General features: G+C 34.6%; 1 protein-coding gene across 1 annotated transcript in view; it reads left to right on the top strand.

The window, feature by feature from the left end:
* The window catches only part of LOC117316966 (X-ray repair cross-complementing protein 5-like), a 46259-nt gene extending 21429 nt beyond the window's left edge, over positions 1-24830 (top strand). Inside the window, exons 9-13 of the mRNA XM_033871745.1 lie at positions 1434-1506; positions 6835-6947; positions 9484-9580; positions 21386-21525; positions 23782-24830. Coding sequence (XP_033727636.1) covers positions 1434-1506; positions 6835-6947; positions 9484-9580; positions 21386-21525; positions 23782-23796 — 438 coding nt within the window. The 3' untranslated portion in view covers positions 23797-24830. The remainder of the gene's footprint in view (positions 1-1433; positions 1507-6834; positions 6948-9483; positions 9581-21385; positions 21526-23781) is intronic.
* The last annotated feature ends 1735 nt before the right edge of the window (positions 24831-26565 follow it).

Below are 26565 nucleotides of genomic sequence, written 5' to 3'. Positions count from 1 at the left end.
TGGCCCTGTTGCAGACTGGGATGAAGGGGTACAAAGTTTATTTAAATTAGTGACCTTGGCCTTCATTCAAGACTTAAACATCTCAGGTGACCATTAAGGCCCATGGACCGCTTGTTCTTTGGGCTTTTTGGAGCCGTTAATAGGCCCCATTCCCTATTGAAATTATTTCACATTTAAGCCTAATTCCAAAACTTTGCAGTTTACTCCTGAAGAAAATGTTCCCAAATAACTAATTTTCTTCCGAAAATGTGACAAAAAGGCCCCATACCAAACCAGTGAGTAAAAGCCCTGAGGCTATCAAGTTTGTTCAAAAGAATGGCCCTGATATACATTCAAGGATACAGAGGTCAGCCTTGCTGAAATGTTTGGTTCACGTGGCACGTGTTGTTTGTTTTAGGTCGGTACTGTCACAATAATGTTGTGTGTTGTTTGTTGTAGGTCGGTACTGTCACACTAATGTCGTGTGTTGTTTGTTGTAGGTCGGTACTGTCACACTAATGTTGTGTGTTTTTTGTTGTAGGTCGGTACTGTCACACTAATGTTGTGTGTTGTTTGTTGTAGGTCGGTACTGTCACACTAATGTTGTGTGTTGTTTGTTGTAGGTCGGTGCTGTCACACTAATGTCGTGTGTTTTTTGTTGTAGGTCGGTACTATCACACTAATGTTGTGTGTTTTTTGTTGTAGGTCTGTACTGTCACACTAATCTCATGTGTTGTTTGTTGTAGGTCGGTACTATCACACTAATGTTGTGTGTTGTTTGTTGTAGGTCGGTACTGTCACACTAATGTTGTGTGTTGTTTGTTGTAGGTCGGTACTGTCACACTAATGTTGTGTGTTGTTTGTTGTAGGTCGGTACTGTCACACTAATCTCGTGTGTTTGTTGTAGGTCGGTACTATCACACTAATGTTGTGTGTTTTTTGTTGTAGGTCGGTACTGTCACACTAATCTCGTGTGTTGTTTGTTGTAGGTCGGTACTATCACACTAATGTTGTGTGTTGTGTGTTGTTTGTTGTAGGTCGGTACTGTCACACTTAATTTATAATGTCGTGTGTTGTTTGTTGTAGGTCGGTACTATCACACTAATGTCGTGTGTTTTTGTTGTAGGTCGGTACTGTCACACTAATGTTGTGTGTTGTTTGTTGTAGGTCGGTACTGTCACACTAATGTCGTGTGTTGTTTGTTGTAGGTCGGTACTGTCACACTAATGTTGTGTGTTGTTTGTTGTAGGTCGGTACTGTCACAATAATGTTGTGTGTTGTTTGTTGTAGGTCGGTACTGTCACACTAATGTTGTGTGTTGTTTGTTGTAGGTCGGTACTATCACACTAATGTCGTGTGTTGTTTGTTGTAGGTCGGTACTGTCACACTAATCTCGTGTGTTGTTTGTTGTAGGTCGGTACTGTCACACTAATGTTGTGTGTTGTTTGTTGTAGGTCGGTACTGTCACACCTGTTGAAGACTTTGTTGCGTTCATCAACCAAAAGGACGACGATAAGTTTGAAGAAGGTAACAGCTCAATTCTCTTTGGAGGGCTTCCAAGTTTGTTTAAAGGAATGGCCTTGGCCTACATTCCATGTCACAGGAATCAAATGACGTTTTTCAGGTCAAAGGGGTCAAAGGGCTCTTTAAAAACTGCTACTCATATGACAGTCGAATATAATAGTTAATAGTTTTACATAAGATTGAATATTTACAGATCAACCATAGTTAACCATCAGAGATATTTACAGTGACATCATAGTTAACCATCAGAGATATTTACAGTGACATCATAGTTAACCATCAGAGATATTTACAGTGACATCATAGTTAACCGTTAGAGATATTTACAGTGACATCATAGTTAACTATCAGAGATATTTACAGTGACATCATAGTTAACCGTTAGAGATATTTACAGTGACACCATAGTTAACCATCAGAGATATTTACAGTGACATCATAGTTAACCATCAGAGATATTTACAGTGACATCATAGTTAACCGTTAGAGATATTTACAGTGACATCATAGTTAACCATCAGAGATATTTACAGTGACATCATAGTTAACCATCAGAGATATTTACAGTGACATCATAGTTAACCGTTAGAGATATTTACAGTGACACCATAGTTAACCATCAGAGATATTTACAGTGACATTATAGTTAACCATCAGATATATTTACAGTGACATCATAGTTAATCATCAGAGATATTTACAGATGACATCATAGTTAACTGTCAGAGATATTTACAGTGACATCATAGTTAACTGTCAGAGATATTTACAGATGACATCATAGTTAACCATCAGATATATTTACAGTGACATAGTTAACCGTCAGAGATAGTTATAGTGACATCATAGTTAACCGTCAGAGATAGTTACAGTGACATCATAGTGAACCGTCAGAGATATTTACAGTGACATCATGGTTAACCATCAGAGATATTCACAGTGACATCATAGTTAACCGTCCGAGATATTTACAGTGACATCATAGTTAACCATCAGAGATATTTACATTGACATCATAGTTAACTCAGAGATATTTACAGTGAAATCATAGTTAACCCTCAGAGATAGTTACAGTGACATCATAGTTAACCGTCAGAGATATTTACAGTGACATCATAGTTAACTCAGAGATATTTACAGTGACATCATAGTTAACCGTCAGAGATAGTTATAGTGACATCATAGTTAACCGTCAGAGATATTTACAGTGACATCATAGTTAACTCAGAGATATTTACAGTGACATCATAGTTAACCGTCAGAGATAGTTACAGTGACATCATAGTGAACCGTCAGAGATATTTACAGTGACATCATGGTTAACCATCAGAGATATTCACAGTGACATCATAGTTAACCGTCCGAGATATTTACAGTGACATCATAGTTAACCATCAGAGATATTTACAGATGACATCGTAGTTAACCATCAGATATTTACAGTGACATCATAGTTAACTCAGAGATATTTACAGTGACATCATAGTTAACCGTCAGAGATAGTTATAGTGACATCATAGTTAACCGTCAGAGATATTTACAGTGACATCATAGTTAACTCAGAGATATTTACAGTGACATCATAGTTAACCGTCAGAGATAGTTACAGTGACATCATAGTGAACCGTCAGAGATATTTACAGTGACATCATGGTTAACCATCAGAGATATTCACAGTGACATCATAGTTAACCGTCCGAGATATTTACAGTGACATCATAGTTAACCATCAGAGATATTTACAGATGACATCGTAGTTAACCATCAGATATTTACAGTGACATCATAGTTAACCGTCAGAGAAATTTACAGTGACATCAAAGTTAACCGTCAGAGAAATTTACAGTGACATCATAGTTAACCATCAGAGATATTTACAGTGACATCATAGTTAACCATCAGAGATATTTACAGTGACATCATAGTTAACTCAGAGATATTTACAGTGACATCATAGTTAACCGTCAGAGATAGTTACAGTGACATCATAGTGAACCGTCAGAGATATTTACAGTGACATCATGGTTAACCATCAGAGATATTCACAGTGACATCATAGTTAACCGTCCGAGATATTTACAGTGACATCATAGTTAACCATCAGAGATATTTACAGATGACATCGTAGTTAACCATCAGATATTTACAGTGACATCAAAGTTAACCGTCAGAGAAATTTACAGTGACATCATAGTTAACCCTCAGAGATATTTACAGTGACATCATAGTTAACCATCAGAGATATTTACAGTGATATCATAGTTAACCGTCAGAGATATTTAGTGACATCATAGTTAACCGTCAGAGATATTTACAGTGACATCATAGTTAACCGTCAGAGATAGTTATAGTGACATCATAGTTAACCGTCAGAGATATTTACAGTGACATCATAGTTAACTCAGAGATATTTACAGTGACATCATAGTTAACCGTCAGAGATAGTTACAGTGACATCATAGTGAACCGTCAGAGATATTTACAGTGACATCATGGTTAACCATCAGAGATATTCACAGTGACATCATAGTTAACCGTCCGAGATATTTACAGTGACATCATAGTTAACCATCAGAGATATTTACAGATGACATCGTAGTTAACAATCAGATATTTACAGTGACATCATAGTTAACCGTTAGAGAAATTTACAGTGACATCAAAGTTAACCGTCAGAGAAATTTACAGTGACATCATAGTTAACCATCAGAGATATTTACAGTGACATCATAGTTAACCATCAGAGATATTTACAGTGATATCATAGTTAACCGTCAGAGATATTTAGTGACATCATAGTTAACCGTCAGAGATATTTACAGTGACATCATAGTTAACCGTCAGAGAAATTTACAGTGACATCATAGTTAACCGTCAGAGATAGTTATAGTGACATCATAGTTAACCATCAGAGATATTTACAGTGACATCATAGTTAACCGTCAGAGATAGTTACAGATGACATCATAGTTAACTGTCAGAGATATTTACAGATGACATCATAGTTAACCGTCAGAGATATTTACAGTGACATCATAGTTAACTGTCAGAGATATTTACAGATGACATCATAGTTAACCATCAGATATATTTACAGTGACATAGTTAACCATCAGAGATATTTACAGTGACATCATAGTTAACCATCAGAGATATTTACAGTGACATCATAGTTAACTCAGAGATATTTACAGTGACATCATAGTTAACCGTCAGAGATAGTTACAGTGACATCATAGTGAACCGTCAGAGATATTTACAGTGACATCATGGTTAACCATCAGAGATATTCACAGTGACATCATAGTTAACCGTCCGAGATATTTACAGTGACATCATAGTTAACCATCAGAGATATTTACAGATGACATCGTAGTTAACCATCAGATATTTACAGTGACATCATAGTTAACCGTCAGAGAAATTTACAGTGACATCATAGTTAACCGTCAGAGAAATTTACAGGGACATCATAGTTAACCGTCAGAGATAGTTATAGTGACATCATAGTTAACCATCAGAGATATTTACAGTGACATCATAGTTAACCGTCAGAGATAGTTACAGATGACATCATAGTTGACCGTCAGAAATATTTAGATAGCCATCATAGTTATAACCATCAGAAATAATTTGGTATACAAAAGCTCATCTGAGGCAAAATACAATAGTTTTTTTTTTCGATAGTATCACCAAACTAAGTGACAACTATATGGTCAATGTTTACATAATCAGCCATGGACGTGTCGGTGGATAATGCCGTTGTAACTGTAGGAGTGGGATATTATTGTTGTCGTCCTCCATACCGACCTCGGGTGTGGGACCCACAACAAAGATTACAATCAAAGCTTTTGTAAAACAGATAGACCAGTGACCTCTTTCCACAAAACGTGAAGCATATTTATTGCCTACAAAATGTATATTTTTATGCATCATCAAGGGACTTTAGTTTCCTGCCTAAATAATTGGTACCAAATATCGGTACCATTATAAACTGTCTCATTCTTGCCCAATCAATTTTTTTCAGTGTTTTCGTACTCTTTACTACTGGTTACTTGATCACTTGTGCACATTATTTTTTCATGCCGAAGTTGATTGCTGTTATCCACATATTTAGAAACTTAGAACATTTTTTTCTTGAAAATAGTGATGAAACAGAAGCATAGTGACATAGTAAGAATACAGTGACTGAGTGTCCAACTATGAAAAGTAGACTTACATATACTGATTCAGGTGAATGTGGAAATTAAATCAAACAGCATTCACATTGACTCGGACGGCGTTAGATAGCCAAATCGAAACACTAATTATAATTAAAAGTATACTCTCCAACACTGTCTCAAATTCAGAATGTGATGATTCTGGCAGGCGTAGCATTCTTGTCCCTTCATACATAAATTGAAAATTGACATAATTTCAAAATATTAAATCTAATGATGGCTTAAGTTGTTGACTTGTTAAAGGATCACATATACATTGTTGCCTTTGGTAAATTAGAGACTCACTTACAGAATTGTGTTCACACTGTGTTTGGAGCTTTTGTTGTTTTCTTAATACACTGTTAAGTCAAGAAAAACTGGTCACAAATCTTTGATCAGATAACATCCTTTAATATATGAATAATGTATGTGTGCATAAAACATTTGACTTTGACCATAACTATAAAATAAGAGAGACATCTTGTGTATTTCTAAATTCATGACATAAGATTACACATGAACCTGTGGAATGACTGCCCAATTTGACTTGGATGTATTTCTCATTAATTCCAAAAGTACATTGATTCTGTTTTTATTGTAGTGACATTTAATACCAGCAACAAGCTGGGTATGAATTAAATTAAATTTCTGTGAAACAAAAAATGAATACTGAACTGTGTACTACTGTAAACGTACTTATTTTAGCGCAATCAAATTTTAGCGCATTTGCAGATTTCAGCCAGTTAGCGCAATGATGAATTAGCGCATCCACAGAACTTTCTACAGAAATGGAACGTACAAAAAGTAATTAGCGCAATCATAATTTAGCGCAAGGCTTCCAGCGCGAAAAGCGCTAAAATAAAATTACCGCTAAAATATGTACGTTTACAGTATTTAAATTCAAAATTGATAAAATGAAAAGAAAATATGAATAAAATATAAACTTATACAATGTATAAGTATGCAGACCCAAAATCATTTTAGAGGAAAAATACAAGGTGTTCTTAAATAATTTGTGCTTGATAAATTAATTACACCCACCGTGAAGGATCAATCTAGATCATATCATGTTATTGTAAATTGGAAGTGTCATTGGCACAGACATCATAACTTTGTTAATCTGTTTCTGTAGCGAGTGAACAGATGCAGAAGAGGATACAACAGATTGTAATTGATTCCTTTGGGGCCCAATTCTACCCGAAGGCTATGGATTGTTTGAAGGCTCTCCGCACACACTCAATCAAGGTAAAGCTTATAGTGCTAACCCTAACCCAGCTTCAGGTAAGAAGTTGGTGAAAATAGTTTATTATAACTTGTAACATCTGGGACAGCATCTGTATCAGACAGTGGACCTATCCTACATCAAGTAACTGGGTAACATACTGCCTTAATAATCTACTGGGTAACATACTGCCTTAATAATCTACTGGGTAACATTCTGCCTTAATAATCTACTGGGTAACATACTGCCTTAATAATCTACTGGGTAAAATACTGCCTTAATAATCTACTCGGTAACATACTGCCTTAATAATCTACTGGGTAATATTCTGCCTTAATAATCTACTGGGTAACATAATGCCTTAATAATCTACTGGGTAACCCATACTGCGCCTTAATAATCTACTGGGTAACATACTGCCTTAATAATCTACTGGGTAATATACTGCCTTAATAATCTACTGGGTAACATACTGCCTTAATAATCTGGGTAACACACTGCCTTAATAATCTACTGGGTAACATACTGCCTTAATAATCTACTGGGTAACATACTGCCTTAATAATCTACTGGGTAACATACTGCCTTAATAATCTACTGGGTAACACACTGCCTTAATAATCTACTGGGTAACACACTGCCTTAATAATCTACTGGGTAACACACTGCCTTAATAATCTACTGGGTAACACACTACCTTAATAATCTACTGGGTAACATACTGCCTTAATAATCTACTGGGTAACATACTGCCTTAACAATCTACTGGGTAACACACTACCTTAATTATCTACTGGGTAAAATACTGCCTTAATAATCTACTGGGTAACATACTGCCTTAATAATCTACTGGGTAACATTCTGCCTTAATAATCTACTGGGTAACATACTGCCTTAATAATCTACTGGGTAAAATACTGCCTTAATAATCTACTCGGTAACATACTGCCTTAATAATCTACTGGGTAATATTCTGCCTTAATAATCTACTGGGTAACATAATGCCTTAATAATCTACTGGGTAACCCATACTGCGCCTTAATAATCTACTGGGTAACATACTGCCTTAATAATCTACTGGGTAATATACTGCCTTAATAATCTACTGGGTAACATACTGCCTTAATAATCTGGGTAACACACTGCCTTAATAATCTACTGGGTAACATACTGCCTTAATAATCTACTGGGTAACATACTGCCTTAATAATCTACTGGGTAACATACTGCCTTAATAATCTACTGGGTAACATACTGCCTTAATAATCTACTGGGTAACACACTGCCTTAATAATCTACTGGGTAACATACTGCCTTAATAATCTACTGGGTAACACACTACCTTAATAATCTACTGGGTAACACACTACCTTAATAATCTACTGGGTAACATACTGCCTTAATAATCTACTGGGTAACATACTGCCTTAACAATCTACTGGGTAACACACTACCTTAATTATCTACTGGGTAACATAATGCCTTAATAATCTACTGGGTAACACACTACCTTAATAATCTACTGGGTAACATACTGCCTTAATAATCTACTGGGTAACATACTGCCTTAATAATCTACTGGGTAACATACTGCCTTAATAATCTACTGGGTAACATACTGCCTTAATAATCTACTGGGTAACATACTGTCTTAATAATCTACTGGGTGACATACTGATAACAATGATGGATTATCTACTAATGAGAAAAAACAACTGGTATAGAAAATGTAGTCTTGATGACAACTTGTGGCCCCGTGACTGGTAAATAGAATAGTCTTGGTACCTGGTATTGAGGCCCAGTGACTGGTATAAGGAAGGGGTCTGTATGATATTGTGGCCCCGTGACTGGTATAAGGAAGTAGTCGTATGATATTGTGGCCCCGTGACTGGTATAAGGAAGGGGTCTGTATGATATTGTGGCCCCGTGACTGGTATAAGGAAGTAGTCTGTATGATATTGTGGCCCCGTGACTGGTATAAGGAAGTAGTCTGTATGATATTGTGGCCCCGTGACTGGTATAAGGAAGGGGTCCGTATGATATTGTGGCCCCATGACTCGTATAAGGAAGTAGTCTGTATGATATTGTGGCCCCGTGACTGGTATAAGGAAGGGGTCTGTATGATATTGTGGCCCCGTGACTGGTATAGGGAAGTAGTCAGTATGATATTGTGGCCCCGTGACTGGTATAAGGAAGTAGTCTGTATGATATTGTGGCCCCGTGACTGGTATAAGGAAGGGGTCTGTATGATATTGTGGCCCCGTGACTGGTATAGGGAAGGGGTCTGTATGATATTGTGGCCCCGTGACTGGTATAAGGAAGTAGTCGTATGATATTGTGGCCCCGTGACTGGTATAAGGAAGAAGTCCGTATGATATTGTGGCCCCGTGACTGGTATAAGGATTTTCAGTTTCATTATCCTGAACTTTATTGTGCATGTTTTACATGTTGACACAATCGTTTAAACCTACAACCTGTCACATTTTTGTTGTACATCCACACAAATTTTAAGAATGTAAAGAGATCTACTCTACATTTTTTTCATCCTTTCATTTCCAGAAATCAGAGCCTGGTTTATTTAATGCTTTTATGAAGAAATTCAAGGAAACGTTGATAGCCAAAGGCAGGAGGGACTTCTGGGAACAAATTGTGGCAGGTATGTGACCGAAAATTGTCCATTCGCAGGCCTAATAATGAAAGTTATTATGAATCAGAAGCTGATTATAAATTATCAGATATATTTTTAATCAGGATAGATTGTCTAAGGAAACATCAGACATTCCAGCAGTGTATACCACCTGTAATATCAAGATCATCCTTCATTCCTTTATTATAAATGTCTGATTAACTCATAGTGACATGACGTGTTCCTTTATTATAAATGATTCTACCACAATACCCTGTGTTATTCAACTCACAGACCATCAGTTAATAATTACAGCTGTTGATTTACAATCTGTGTATACCACACGCATTTTGATTGGCTAACACGGTGAACTTTGACCCAAGCTGCAAATGTTATTGACGTCATCAATAATCTAATGACGTCACATCACCGGGTTCTGGACGTCACCGGTACACTTTATTTGCATACCCGAAATTATACTTGGCCACGTTTCCCTTTGATTCAAGCCGATATTATTGCGGTAGAAATAGGTCAAACAATTCGAAATTGTTGGATTTAGAATTTATTTCACACTCGTAAGCTATTTTTTAAAAGTTGCAAAAAACACTCGCTAAAGCTGGTGTCTTTTGTAACTTTTAAAAAGATAACTTACTTGTGTGATATCAATTCAATATCCAACAGCCACTCGTTGTGTAACCTCTATTTAACTCATAGTGACATGACATGTTCCTTTATTATGAATGTCTGATTAACTCAGTGACATGACATGACGTGTTCCTTTATTATAAATGTCTGATTAACTCAGTGACATGACGTGTTCCTTTATTATAAATGATTAACTCATAGTGACATGACGTGTTCCTTTATTATCCCCCGCGAAACGCGTTTGCGGGGGATATTAAATTGGGCTCCGTCCGTCCGTCCTGCCGTGTGTCCGTCCGAGATTCTTTTCCGGGCTTTAACTCAAAAACCATTCAACGCAGCTCCTTGAACGTTTCTGTATATATCAGACTAGTGCCCTAGTTGTGCCTTTTGCTATTGCGGACCTTCCATTTTTGGTATTTTTTCTTTCACCATGGAAACTTAGTCAAAAATATCAAATTACTATTTCCTTTTGTTTCCGGGCTATAACTCCAAAACCGTTCGACGCAGCTCCTTGAAACTTTCTCTATATATCGGACTAGTGCCCTAGTTGTGCCTTTTGCTATTGCGGACCTTCCATTTTCGGTATTTTTTCTGTCACCATGGAAACTTAATCAAAAATACCAAATTACTGTTTCCTTTTGTTTCCGGGCTATAACTCCAAAACTGTTCAACGCAGCTCCTTGAAACGTTCTGAATATATCAGACTAGTTGTGCCTTTTGCTATTGCGGACCTTTCATTTTCGGTATTTTTTCTGTCACCATGGAAACTTAATGAAAAATACCAAATTACTGTTTCCTTAATAACTCTTACTTTGAGCTTGATGTATACATGTATTTGGGTTTTCATACCAACTGCGGAGCGCGGGGGATAATGCCAAGCTTTGCGGCTCCTTGTCGGTATTTTTTCTGTCACCATGGAAACTTAATTAAAAATACCAAATTACTGTTTCCTTTTGTTTCTTGGCTATAACTCCAAAACTGTTCAACGCAGCTCCTTGAAACTTTCTGAATATATCAGACTAATTGTGCCTTTTGCTATTGCGGACCTTCCATTTTCGGTATTTTTTCTGTCACCATGGAGACTTAATCAAAAATGCCAAATTACTGTTTCCTTAATAACTCTTACTTTGAGCTTAATTTATACATGTATTTGGGTTTTCATACCAACTACGGGGCGCGGGGGATAATGCCAGGCTTTGCGGCTCCTTGTTATAAATGATTAACTCATAGTGACATGATGTGTTCCTTTATTATAAATGTCTGATTAACTCAGTGACATGACGTGTTCCTTTATTATAAATGTCTGATTAACTCAGTGACATGACGTGTTCCTTTATTATAAATGTCTGATTAACTCAGTGACATGACGTGTTCCTTTATTATAAATGATTAACTCATAGTGACATGATGTGTTCCTTTATTATAAATGATTAACTCATAGTGACATCATGTGTTCCTTTATTATAAATGATTAACTCATTGTGACATCATGTGTTCCTTTATTATAAATGATTAACTCAGTGACATGACGTGTTCCTTTATTATAAATGATTAACTCATAGTGACATGACGTGTTCCTTTATTATAAATGATTAACTCAGTGACATGACGTGTTCCTTTATTATAAATGATTAACTCATAGTGACATGACGTGTTCCTTTATTATAAATGTCTGATTAACTCAGTGACATGACATGTTCCTTTATTATAAATGATTAACTCATACTGACATGACGTGTTCCTTTATTATAAATGATTAACTCATAGTGACATGACGTGTTCCTTTATTATAAATGTCTGATTAACTCAGTGACATGACGTGTTCCTTTATTATAAATGATTAACTCATAGTGACTTGACGTGTTCCTTTATTATGAATGATTAACTCATAGTGACATGATGTGTTCCTTTATTATAAATGATTAACTCATAGTGACATCACGTGTTCCTTTATTATAAATGATTAACTCATAGTGACATGATGTGTTCCTTTATTATAAATGATTAACTCATAGTGACATGATGTGTTCCTTTATTATAAATGATTAACTCAGTGACATGACGTGTTACTTTATTATAAATGATTAACTCATAGTGACATGACGTGTTCCTTTATTATAAATGATTAACTCATAGTGACATGACATACGTGTTCCTTTATTATAAATGTCTGATTAACTCATAGTGACATGACGTGTTCCTTTATTATAAATGTCTGATTAACTCATAGTGACATGACATACGTGTTCCTTTATTATAAATGTCTGATTAACTCATAGTGACATGACATACGTGTTCCTTTATTATAAATGTCTGATTAACTCAGTGACATAACATCACGTGTTCCTTTATTATAAATGATTAACTCATAGTGACATGACGTGTTCCTTTATTATAAATGATTAACTCATAATGACATGATTTGTTCCTTTATTATAAATGATTAACTCATAGTGACATGATGTGTTCCTTTATTATAAATGATTAACTCATTGTGACATCATGTGTTCCTTTATTATAAATGATTAACTCATTGTGACATCATGTGTTCCTTTATTATAAATGATTAACTCAGTGACATGACGTGTTCCTTTATTATAAATGATTAACTCATAGTGACATGACGTGTTCCTTTATTATAAATGATTAACTCAGTGACATGACGTGTTCCTTTATTATAAATGATTAACTCATAGTGACATGACGTGTTCCTTTATTATAAATGTCTGATTAACTCAGTGACATGACATGTTCCTTTATTATAAATGATTAACTCATACTGACATGACGTGTTCCTTTATTATAAATGATTAACTCATAGTGACATGACGTGTTCCTTTATTATAAATGTCTGATTAACTCAGTGACATGACGTGTTCCTTTATTATAAATGATTAACTCATAGTGACTTGACGTGTTCCTTTATTATGAATGATTAACTCATAGTGACATGATGTGTTCCTTTATTATAAATGATTAACTCATAGTGACATCACGTGTTCCTTTATTATAAATGATTAACTCATAGTGACATGATGTGTTCCTTTATTATAAATGATTAACTCATAGTGACATGATGTGTTCCTTTATTATAAATGATTAACTCAGTGACATGACGTGTTACTTTATTATAAATGATTAACTCATAGTGACATGACGTGTTCCTTTATTATAAATGATTAACTCATAGTGACATGACATACGTGTTCCTTTATTATAAATGTCTGATTAACTCATAGTGACATGACGTGTTCCTTTATTATAAATGTCTGATTAACTCATAGTGACATGACATACGTGTTCCTTTATTATAAATGTCTGATTAACTCATAGTGACATGACATACGTGTTCCTTTATTATAAATGTCTGATTAACTCAGTGACATAACATCACGTGTTCCTTTATTATAAATGATTAACTCATAGTGACATGACGTGTTCCTTTATTATAAATGATTAACTCATAATGACATGATTTGTTCCTTTATTATAAATGATTAACTCATAGTGACATGATGTGTTCCTTTATTATAAATGATTAACTCAGTGACATGACGTGTTCCTTTATTATAAATGAATAACTCATAGTGACATGATGTGTTCCTTTATTATAAATGTCTGATTAACTCATAGTGACATGACGTGTTCCTTTATTATAAATGTCTGATTAACTCAGTGACATGACATGACGTGTTCCTTTATTATAAATGATTAACTCATAGTGACATGACGTGTTCCTTTATTATAAATGATTAACTCATAGTGACATGACGTGTTCCTTTATTATAAATGTCTGATTAACTCAGTGACATGACATGTTCCTTTATTATAAATGTCTGATTAACTCAGTGACATGACGTGTTCCTTTATTATAAATGTCTGATTAACTCATAGTGACATGACGTGTTCCTTTATTATAAATGTCTGATTAACTCAGTGACATGACGTGTTCCTTTATTATCAATGATTAACTCAGTGACATGACGTGTTCCTTTATTATAAATGATTAACTCATAGTGACATGACGTGTTCCTTTATTATCAATGATTAACTCAGTGACATGACGTGTTCCTTTATTATAAATGATTAACTCATAGTGACATGATGTGTTCCTTTATTATTAATGTCTGATTAACTCAGTGACATGATGTGTTCCTTTATTATCAATGATTAACTCAGTGACATGACGTGTTCCTTTATTATAAATGATTAACTCATAGTGACATGACGTGTTCCTTTATTATAAATGTCTGATTAACTCAGTGACATGACGTGTTCCTTTATTATAAATGATTAACTCATAGTGACATGACGTGTTCCTTTATTATAAATGTCTGATTAACTCATAGTGACATGACATACGTGTTCCTTTATTATAAATGTCTGATTAACTCATAGTGACATGACATACGTGTTCCTTTATTATAAATGTCTGATTAACTCAGTGACATAACATCACGTGTTCCTTTATTATAAATGATTAACTCATAGTGACATGACGTGTTCCTTTATTATAAATGATTAACTCATAATGACATGATTTGTTCCTTTATTATAAATGATTAACTCATAGTGACATGATGTGTTCCTTTATTATAAATGATTAACTCAGTGACATGACGTGTTCCTTTATTATAAATGAATAACTCATAGTGACATGATGTGTTCCTTTATTATAAATGTCTGATTAACTCATAGTGACATGACGTGTTCCTTTATTATAAATGTCTGATTAACTCAGTGACATGACATGACGTGTTCCTTTATTATAAATGATTAACTCATAGTGACATGATGTGTTCCTTTATTATAAATGATTAACTCATAGTGACATGACGTGTTCCTTTATTATAAATGATTAACTCATAGTGACATGACGTGTTCCTTTATTATAAATGATTTACTCAGTGACATGACGTGTTCCTTTATTATAAATGATTAACTCATAGTGACATGACGTGTTCCTTTATTATAAATGTCTGATTAACTCATAGTGACATCATGTGTTCCTTTATTATCAATGTCTGATTAACTCAGTGACATGTAGTGTTCCTTTATTATGAATGATTAACTCATAGTGACATGATGTGTTACTTTATTATAAATGTCTGATTAACTCATAGTGACATCATGTGTTCCTTTATTATAAATGTCTGATTAACTCATAGTGACATGACATACGTGTTCCTTTATTATAAATGTCTGATTAACTCATAGTGACATGACATACGTGTTCCTTTATTATAAATGTCTGATTAACTCAGTGACATAACATCACGTGTTCCTTTATTATAAATGATTAACTCATAGTGACATGACGTGTTCCTTTATTATAAATGATTAACTCATAATGACATGATTTGTTCCTTTATTATAAATGATTAACTCATAGTGACATGATGTGTTCCTTTATTATAAATGATTAACTCAGTGACATGACGTGTTCCTTTATTATAAATGAATAACTCATAGTGACATGATGTGTTCCTTTATTATAAATGTCTGATTAACTCATAGTGACATGACGTGTTCCTTTATTATAAATGTCTGATTAACTCAGTGACATGACATGACGTGTTCCTTTATTATAAATGATTAACTCATAGTGACATGATGTGTTCCTTTATTATAAATGATTAACTCATAGTGACATGACGTGTTCCTTTATTATAAATGATTAACTCATAGTGACATGACGTGTTCCTTTATTATAAATGATTTACTCAGTGACATGACGTGTTCCTTTATTATAAATGATTAACTCATAGTGACATGACGTGTTCCTTTATTATAAATGTCTGATTAACTCATAGTGACATCATGTGTTCCTTTATTATCAATGTCTGATTAACTCAGTGACATGTAGTGTTCCTTTATTATGAATGATTAACTCATAGTGACATGATGTGTTACTTTATTATAAATGTCTGATTAACTCATAGTGACATCGTGTTCCTTTATTATAAATGTCTGATTAACTCAGTGACATGACGTGTTCCTTTATTATAAATGAATAACTCATAGTGACATGATGTGTTCCTTTATTATAAATGTCTGATTAACTCATAGTGACATGACGTGTTCCTTTATTATAAATGTCTGATTAACTCAGTGACATGACATGACGTGTTCCTTTATTATAAATGATTAACTCATAGTGACATGATGTGTTCCTTTATTATAAATGATTAACTCAGTGACATGACGTGTTCCTTTATTATAAATGAATAACTCATAGTGACATGATGTGTTCCTTTATTATAAATGTCTGATTAACTCATAGTGACATGACGTGTTCCTTTATTATAAATGTCTGATTAACTCAGTGACATGACATGACGTGTTCCTTTATTATAAATGATTAACTCATAGTGACATGATGTGTTCCTTTATTATAAATGATTAACTCATAGTGACATGACGTGTTCCTTTATTATAAATGATTAACTCATAGTGACATGACGTGTTCCTTTATTATAAATGATTTACTCAGTGACATGACGTGTTCCTTTATTATAAATGATTAACTCATAGTGACATGACGTGTTCCTTTATTATAAATGTCTGATTAACTCATAGTGACATCATGTGTTCCTTTATTATCAATGTCTGATTAACTCAGTGACATGTAGTGTTCCTTTATTATGAATGATTAACTCATAGTGACATGATGTGTTACTTTATTATAAATGTCTGATTAACTCATAGTGACATCATGTGTTCCTTTATTATAAATGTCTGATTAACTCATAGTGACATGACATACGTGTTCCTTTATTATAAATGTCTGATTAACTCATAGTGACATGACATACGTGTTCCTTTATTATAAATGTCTGATTAACTCAGTGACATAACATCACGTGTTCCTTTATTATAAATGATTAACTCATAGTGACATGACGTGTTCCTTTATTATAAATGATTAACTCATAATGACATGATTTGTTCCTTTATTATAAATGATTAACTCATAGTGACATGATGTGTTCCTTTATTATAAATGATTAACTCAGTGACATGACGTGTTCCTTTATTATAAATGAATAACTCATAGTGACATGATGTGTTCCTTTATTATAAATGTCTGATTAACTCATAGTGACATGACGTGTTCCTTTATTATAAATGTCTGATTAACTCAGTGACATGACATGACGTGTTCCTTTATTATAAATGATTAACTCATAGTGACATGATGTGTTCCTTTATTATAAATGATTAACTCATAGTGACATGACGTGTTCCTTTATTATAAATGATTAACTCATAGTGACATGACGTGTTCCTTTATTATAAATGATTTACTCAGTGACATGACGTGTTCCTTTATTATAAATGATTAACTCATAGTGACATGACGTGTTCCTTTATTATAAATGTCTGATTAACTCATAGTGACATCATGTGTTCCTTTATTATCAATGTCTGATTAACTCAGTGACATGTAGTGTTCCTTTATTATGAATGATTAACTCATAGTGACATGATGTGTTACTTTATTATAAATGTCTGATTAACTCATAGTGACATCGTGTTCCTTTATTATAAATGTCTGATTAACTCAGTGACATGACGTGTTCCTTTATTATAAATGATTAACTCAGTGACATGACGTGTTCCTTTATTATAAATGATTAACTCATAGTGACATGACGTGTTCCTTTATTATAAATGATTAACTCATAGTGACATGATGTGTTCCTTTATTATAAATGTCTGATTAACTCAGTGACATGATGTGTTCCTTTATTATAAATGATTAACTCATAGTGACATGATGTGTTCCTTTATTATAAATGATTAACTCAGTGACATGACATGACGTGTTCCTTCATTATAAATGATTAACTCATAGTGACATGATGTGTTCCTTTATTATAAATGATTAACTCATAGTGACATGACGTGTTCCTTTATTATAAATGATTAACTCATAGTGACATGACATGACGTGTTCCTTTATTATTAATGATTAACTCATAGTGACATGACATGACGTGTTCCTTTATTATAAATGATTAACTCATAGTGACATGACGTGTTCCTTTATTATAAATGTCTGATTAACTCAGTGACATGACGTGTTCCTTTATTATAAATGTCTGATTAACTCAGTGACATGACATGTTCCTTTATTATAAATGATTAACTCAGTGACATGACGTGTTCCTTTATTATAAATGTCTGATTAACTCAGTGACATGACATGTTCCTTTATTATAAATGATTAACTCAGTGACATGACGTGTTCCTTTATTATAAATGATTAACTCATAGTGACATGACGTGTTCCTTTATTATAAATGTCTGATTAACTCAGTGACATGATGTGTTCCTTTATTATAAATGATTAACTCATAGTGACATGATGTGTTCCTTTATTATAAATGTCTGATTAACTCATAGTAACATCACGTGTTCCTTTATTATAAATGATTAACTCAGTGACATGACGTGTTCCTTTATTATAAATGATTAACTCAGTGACATGACATGTTCCTTTATTATAAATGTCTGATTAATTCATAGTGACATGACATGTTCCTTTATTATAAATGATTAACTCAGTGACATGACGTGTTCCTTTATTATAAATGTCTGATTAACACATAGTGACATGACGTGTTCCTTTATTATAAACGTCTGATTAACTCATAGTGACATGACGTGTTCCTTTATTATAAATGATTAACTCATAGTGACATGACGTGTTCCTTTATTATAAATGTCTGATTAACTCAGTGACATGTAGCGTTCCTTTATTATAAATGATTAACTCATAGTGACATCATGTGTTCCTTTATTATAAATGTCTGATTAACTCATAGTGACATTACGTGTTCCTTTATTATAAATGATTAACTCATAGTGACATGACGTGTTCCTTTATTATAAATGATTAACTCATAGTGACATGACGTGTTCCTTTATTATAAATGTCTGATTAACTCAGTGACATGACATGTTCCTTTATTATAAATGTCTGATTAACTCAGTGACATGACGTGTTCCTTTATTATAAATGTCTGATTAACTCATAGTGACATGACGTGTTCCTTTATTATAAATGTCTGATTAACTCAGTGACATGACGTGTTCCTTTATTATCAATGATTAACTCAGTGACATGACGTGTTCCTTTATTATAAATGATTAACTCATAGTGACATGACGTGTTCCTTTATTATCAATGATTAACTCAGTGACATGACGTGTTCCTTTATTATAAATGATTAACTCATAGTGACATGATGTGTTCCTTTATTATTAATGTCTGATTAACTCAGTGACATGACGTGTTCCTTTATTATCAATGATTAACTCAGTGACATGACGTGTTCCTTTATTATAAATGATTAACTCATAGTGACATGACGTGTTCCTTTATTATAAATGTCTGATTAACTCAGTGACATGACGTGTTCCTTTATTATAAATGATTAACTCATAGTGACATGACGTGTTCCTTTATTATAAATGTCTGATTAACTCATAGTGACATGACGTGTTCCTGTATCCTTCGTGACATCTTGAGACATTGTGGTTAATATGCCTTCTTTCCTTTGTGACATCTCAAGAGGTCATGAAACATGTTTGTGTACCTTTCAAACTAGCCATAGTCATAGGTAGGAATAGATTGTTGAGATATGAGTTAAAAATATTATAATAATGATAGTAATTTCATGAGTTAAAAGTTTAAAACACACTGATATTACAGTATAACACAGTTGTAAAACACACTGATATTACAGTATCACACAGTTGTAAAACATACTGATATTACAGTATCACACAGTTGTAAAACATACTGATATTACAGTATGACGCAGTTGTTAAACATACTGATATTACAGTATGACACAGTTGTTTAACATACTGATATTACAGTATCACACAGTTGTAAAACATAATGATATTACAGTATGACACAGTTGTTAAACATACTGATATTACAGTATAACACAGTTGTAAAACATACTGATATTACAGTATGACACAGTTGTAAAACATACTGATATGACAGTATCATACAGTTGTAAAACATACTGATATTACAGTATAACACAGTTGTAAAACATACTGATATTACATTATCACACAGTTGTTAAACATACCGATATTACAGTATGACACAGTTGTAAAACATACTGATATTACATTATCACACAGTTGTTAAACATACTGATATTACAGTATAACACAGTTGTAAAACATACTGATATTACAGTATCACACAGTTGTAAAACATACTGATATTACATTATCACACAGTTGTAAAACATACTGATATTACAGTATGACACAGTTGTTAAACATACTGATATTACAGTATGACACAGTTGTAAAACATACTGATATTACAGTATGACACAGTTGTTAAACATACTGATATTACAGTATCACACAGTTGTTAAACATACTGATATTATAGTATCACACAGTTGTAAAACATAATGATATTACAGTATGACACAGTTGTTAAACATACTGATATTACAGTATAACACAGTTGTAAAACATACTGATATTACAGTATGACACAGTTGTAAAACATACTGATATGACAGTATCATACAGTTGTAAAACATACTGATATTACAGTATAACACAGTTGTAAAACATACTGATATTACATTATCACACAGTTGTTAAACATACCGATATTACAGTATGACACAGTTGTAAAACATACTGATATTACAGTATCACACAGTTGTTAAACATACTGATATTACAGTATAACACAGTTGTAAAACATACTGATATTACAGTATCACACAGTTGTAAAACATACTGATATTACAGTATCACACAGTTGTAAAACATACTGATATTACATTATCACACAGTTGTTAAACATACTGATATTACAGTATGACACAGTTGTTAAACATACTGATATTACATTATCACATAGTTGTAAAACATACTGATATTACAGTATCACACAGTTGTAAAACATCATTTTTTTGAAGCCGGTAGTGACAGCTTGTAAAAGCAACATACTCAAAAGGGCCAATCTGGCACCTGCTTCTAGTAGCAACCCACAAATTTTGAATGAGTGCGGAAAGATTTAATCCGTTTTCCAAGATATAAAAAAAGAAATTAGCCCTTTACTACATTATTATTATAACTTGTTTATTGAATTGATCATCTTATGTTGACATCTTACTTATATACCACCAGAAAATCAGGGATTGATATCCAAACTGGAAAGTGAGGATAGCACTGTGTCTAAAGAGGAAGCAAAACAGTTTGTCAGCGCGGGAGAGGAAAAGGACGAGGAAGAGGAGAAAGAAGATGAGGGTGATGACGCAGACGATCTGGTAGGGGATTAATTGGCTATGAGTGTTAACACATTAAAGGGATAAAAGTATTATTCAACCTTTAACACTAAATTAGAGCATTGTTACAATTTTTTTGTAATTAGGATATCTTCATATCACTCATTACTTTACTGAACTATGGGAGGGAAGTTTTAAATCAAACCACAGGTACAATGTGTAAGGTAGCATATAACCTTAACTCTAACACAAATCACAGGTATAATGTGTAAGGTAGCATATAACCTTAACTCTAATACAGACCACAGGTGTAATGTGTAAGGTAGCATATAACCTTAACTCTAACACAGATCACAGGTGTAATGTGTAAGGTAGCATATAACCTTAACTCTAATACAGACCACAGGTATAATGTGTAAGGTAGCATATAACCTTAACTCTAACACAGATCACAGGTGTAATGTGTAAGGTAGCATATAACCTTAACTCTAACACAGATCACAGGTGTAATGTGTAAGGTAGCATATAACCTTAACTCTAACACAGATCACAGGTGTAATGTGTAAGATAGCATATAACCTTAACTCTAACACAGATCACAGGTGTAATGTGTAAGATAGCATATAACCTTAACTCTAACACAAATCACAGGTATAATGTGTAAGGTAGCATATAACCTTAACTCTAATACAGACCACAGGTGTAATGTGTAAGGTAGCATATAACCTTAACTCTAACACAGATCACAGGTATAATATGTAAGGTAGCATATAACCTTAACCCTAACACAGATCACAGGTATAATGTGTAAGGTAGCATATAACCTTAACTCTAATACAGACCACAGGTGTAATGTGTAAGGTAGCATATAACCTTAACGCTAACACAGATCACAGGTATAATGTGTAAGGTAGCATATAACCTTGACGCTAACACAGATCACAGGTATAATGTGTAAGGTAGCATATAACCTTAACCCTAACACCAAAAGGGCAAGTGAGCTTATGCCGTAGTGCGGCGTCCGTCGTCCATCCGTCCGTCCGTCCGTCCATCTGTCTGGCGTCAACTTTTTAGGTCACCTGAGATGAAATCTCAGTTGACCTATTGCGATCACCTTTTGCATGCGTCGTTTGTTGTAAACAATTTGTATTTTTAACTTCTTCTCAGTTACTGACAGGCCTTGAGATCTGATATTGTGTCTGTAGTATGCTGGGATGAAGGGCTACCATTAGTTTGTTCAAATGGATGACCTTGACTTTCATTCAAGGTCACTGGGGTCAAATATGCTAAATTCTTTAAACAACTTCTTTTTGATAACCAAAAGATGCAGGCAACTGGTCACCGAGTTCTCTTTATTGTGAACAACACAGACATTCTGAATTTCAGAAATATAGGCATGCATGGGTTATCTTCATCAGCCTCTAATTAACATTTCCAATTCACCATTGACTCATGCAGATTGCAGTGGTATTAGTCAGCCATCCTGGCGACAGTTCTAGTGATTCACCATTGCATCAGAGAATCATATCATCTCCTACGGAAATGAATATTCTGCAAAACAGTGGAAGGCACATGTGAGCTTATACAGTGGTACCTGGTGCCAGCCATCCATCTGTTGTCAACTTTTCATTCAAACAACTTCTTCTCAAGAATCAAGAGGCCTTTGGTCCTGATATTGGGCCTGTGGCATGCTGGGGTTAAGGACCAAATTTGCTCAAATCAATGACCTTGACCTATATTCAAGGTCATGGGTCAAATATACAAAAACAAATGTTTTAACAACCTCTCAATAACTTAGAGGGCCAGAGACCTGATGTTGCCTGCAGAATGCTTAGCTGAAGGTCTAACAAGTTTGTTCAAATGAATTACCTTGAGCTACTATCAAGGTCATCATGGTCAAATGTTCTTAGATATTCAAACCACTTCTCAATAATCAAGAGGCCTAAAGGCTGAGATGAAGGGCTACCTGATTGTTTAAATTAATGACGTTGACTTATAACCAGGGTCAGGGGTCTTTGTTTAAAACATTTAAACAAGTTCTTCTGAAAACTTGATTGATGCCTGATTGATGCCAGATGAGAGGGCTGATATAGGCTATGCCTGTTGCCTAATTCTCTTTGTGCTTAGATCTCCAAAATAAAATATTTTGAATGAAATAAAATGCAAGGTGAGAGATTCAGGCCCATAAGGCCTCTGGTGTTTATTTTGATATTGCTACATTAGAAAAATTAAAGTCGAAAAGAAATTCAAAGTAGATATCTAAGATTTTTTTTTAAATTTTGTATCTTTCCCTTTCAGCTGGACATGGTGTAACATCCTATTCTTTGGTGGTCAGCACATTGCAGTCTGGTCATGTGACAACACTAATACGTGCTGGAGAGAGCACAATGGCAGCTTGGTTAGAAAGAATATCATGGGAACAAGTTTGGGAAAGGAAAATAAAATTATTTAAGAATTAGATGACATTAATGTCAAGTGATGTTTCTAGGAAGGATATTTCCCCACAGGTCTGATCCTTCATTTCTCTCAGATGTCATTACAGATTCTGATGTTACAGAGGGTCACTTCTCCTTATGTAATTGTTACAGAGTGTCATGTTACGGGGCGTCACCTCTCCTTATGTAATCGTTACAGAGTGTCATGTTACGGAGGGTCACCTCTCCTTATGTACTCGTTACAGAGTGTCATGTTACGGAGGGTCACATCTCCTTATGTAATCGTTACAGAGTGTCATGTTACGGAGCGTCACCTCTCCTTATGTAATCGTTACAGAGTGTCATGTTACGGAGCGTCACCTCTCCTTATGTAATCGTTACAGAGTGTCATGTTACGGAGCGTCACATCTCCTTATGTAATCGTTACACAGTGTCATGTTACAGAGCGTGACCTCTCCTTATTGTATACTTTGTCCAGTGTAGATCATCATCAGATCTATTTCATTGTAATTTGTCAGCAGTCCTATTCACCCTATGTTATACTTGTAACCTGATCACCACATAAAACCCCTGATACTCTCCACCATATACATTATAAGTCACTATGTAATTCTCTTTTACAGTACATAATGACTATTTTAGTGTTTCCTGTGAACAGTCTTTCTAGACAGGTTTGACTGTATGTTGGGAATAGTACTAGTCAATCCATAGGTTTACATTCAGTATGAAAGATTTGTTCAAACAGCATCAATAACCAGAACAAAACTGTTGATATGGATGTGGCAGGGGAGATAACTTGCTAACTTCCTGTTTGTTACACTTATATTCAATGTCTTGTTACAAATTAAGTATCTGTGTTACACATACAGTGTACATGGTGAAAATGAGTGACAATAAATGTGAGATAAGGTGTTTAGTGTCTTGTTTATTTTTGTATTAATTAAATAAGGCACTGATTTCAGGTGTCAGTCAGTCATTGTCTAAAAACAGTTTTACTTCAGAGCCACAACAACTGTCGAGACGCTGTCTGTCTCAGAATGCTGTATGTCTGACAACAGTTTTACTTCAGAGCCACAACAACTGTCAGGACGTTGTCTGTCTAACAACTGTCAGGACGTTGTCTGTCTAACAACAGTCAGGACGTTGTCTGTCTAACAACAGTCAGGACGTTGTCTGTCTAACAACAGTTTTACTTCAGAACCACAACTGTCAGGACGTTGTCTGTCTAACAACTGTCAGGACGTTGTCTGTCTAACAACTGTCAGGACGTTGTCTGTCTAACAACAGTCAGGACGTTGTCTGTCTAACAACAGTCAGGACGTTGTCTGTCTAACAACAGTCAGGACGTTGTCTGTCTAACAACAGTTTTACTTCAGAACCACAACTGTCAGGACGTTGTCTGTCTAACAACAGTCAGGACGTTGTCTGTCTAACAACAGTCAGGACGTTGTCTGTCTAACAACAGTCAGGACGTTGTCTGTCTAACAACTGTCAGGACGTTGTCTGTCTAACAACAGTTTTACTTCAGAACAACAACAACAACTGTCAGGACGTTGTCTGTCTAACAACAGTCAGGACGTTGTCTGTCTAACAACAGTCAGGACGTTGTCTGTCTAACAACTGTCAGGACGTTGTCTGTCTAACAACAGTCAGGACGTTGTCTGTCTAACAACTGTCAGGACGTTGTCTGTCTAACAACAGTTTTACTTCAGAACAACAACAACAACTGTCAGGACGTTGTCTGTCTAACAACAGTTTTACTTCAGAACAACAACAACAACAGTCAGGACGTTGTCTGTCTAACAACAGTCAGGACGTTGTCTGTCTAACAACAGTCAGGACGTTGTCTGTCTAACAACTGTCAGGACGTTGTCTGTCTAACAACAGTCAGGACGTTGTCTGTCTAACAACTGTCAGGACGTTGTCTGTCTAACAACAGTTTTACTTCAGAACAACAACAACAACTGTCAGGACGTTGTCTGTCTAACAACAGTTTTACTTCAGAACAACAACTGTCAGGACGTTGTCTGTCTAACAACAGTTTTACTTCAGAACAACAACAACAACTGTCAGGACGTTGTCTGTCTAACAACAGTTTTACTTCAGAACAACAACAACAACTGTCAGGATGTTGTCTGTCTAACAACAGTTTTACTTCAGAGCCACAACATCTGTCAGGACGTTGTCTGTCTAACAACAGTTTTACTTCAGAACCACATCTGTCAGGACGTTGTCTGTCTAACAACAGTTTTACTTCAGAGCCACAACATCTGTCAGGACGTTGTCTGTCTAACAACAGTTTTACTTCAGAACCACAACATCTGTCAGGACGTTGTCTGTCTAACAACAGTCAGGACGTTGTCTGTCTAACAACAGTTTTACTTCAGAACAACATCTGTCAGGACGTTGTCTGTCTAACAACAGTTTTACTTCAGAGCCACAACATCTGTCAGGACGTTGTCTGTCTAACAACTGTCAGGACGTTGTCTGTCTAACAACAGTCAGGACGTTGTCTGTCTAACAACAGTTTTACTTCAGAACAACAACTGTCAGGACGTTGTCTGTCTAACAACAGTTTTACTTCAGAACAACAACTGTCAGGACGTTGTCTGTCTAACAATAGTTTTACTTCAGAACCACAACAACT

The sequence above is a fragment of the Pecten maximus genome, chromosome 18, assembly GCF_902652985.1.
Source record: "Pecten maximus chromosome 18, xPecMax1.1, whole genome shotgun sequence".
Lineage (NCBI taxonomy): Eukaryota > Metazoa > Mollusca > Bivalvia > Pectinida > Pectinidae > Pecten > Pecten maximus.
Note: the sequence above shows the minus strand (reverse complement) of the source record. Positions and strands in the feature narration are given on the sequence as shown.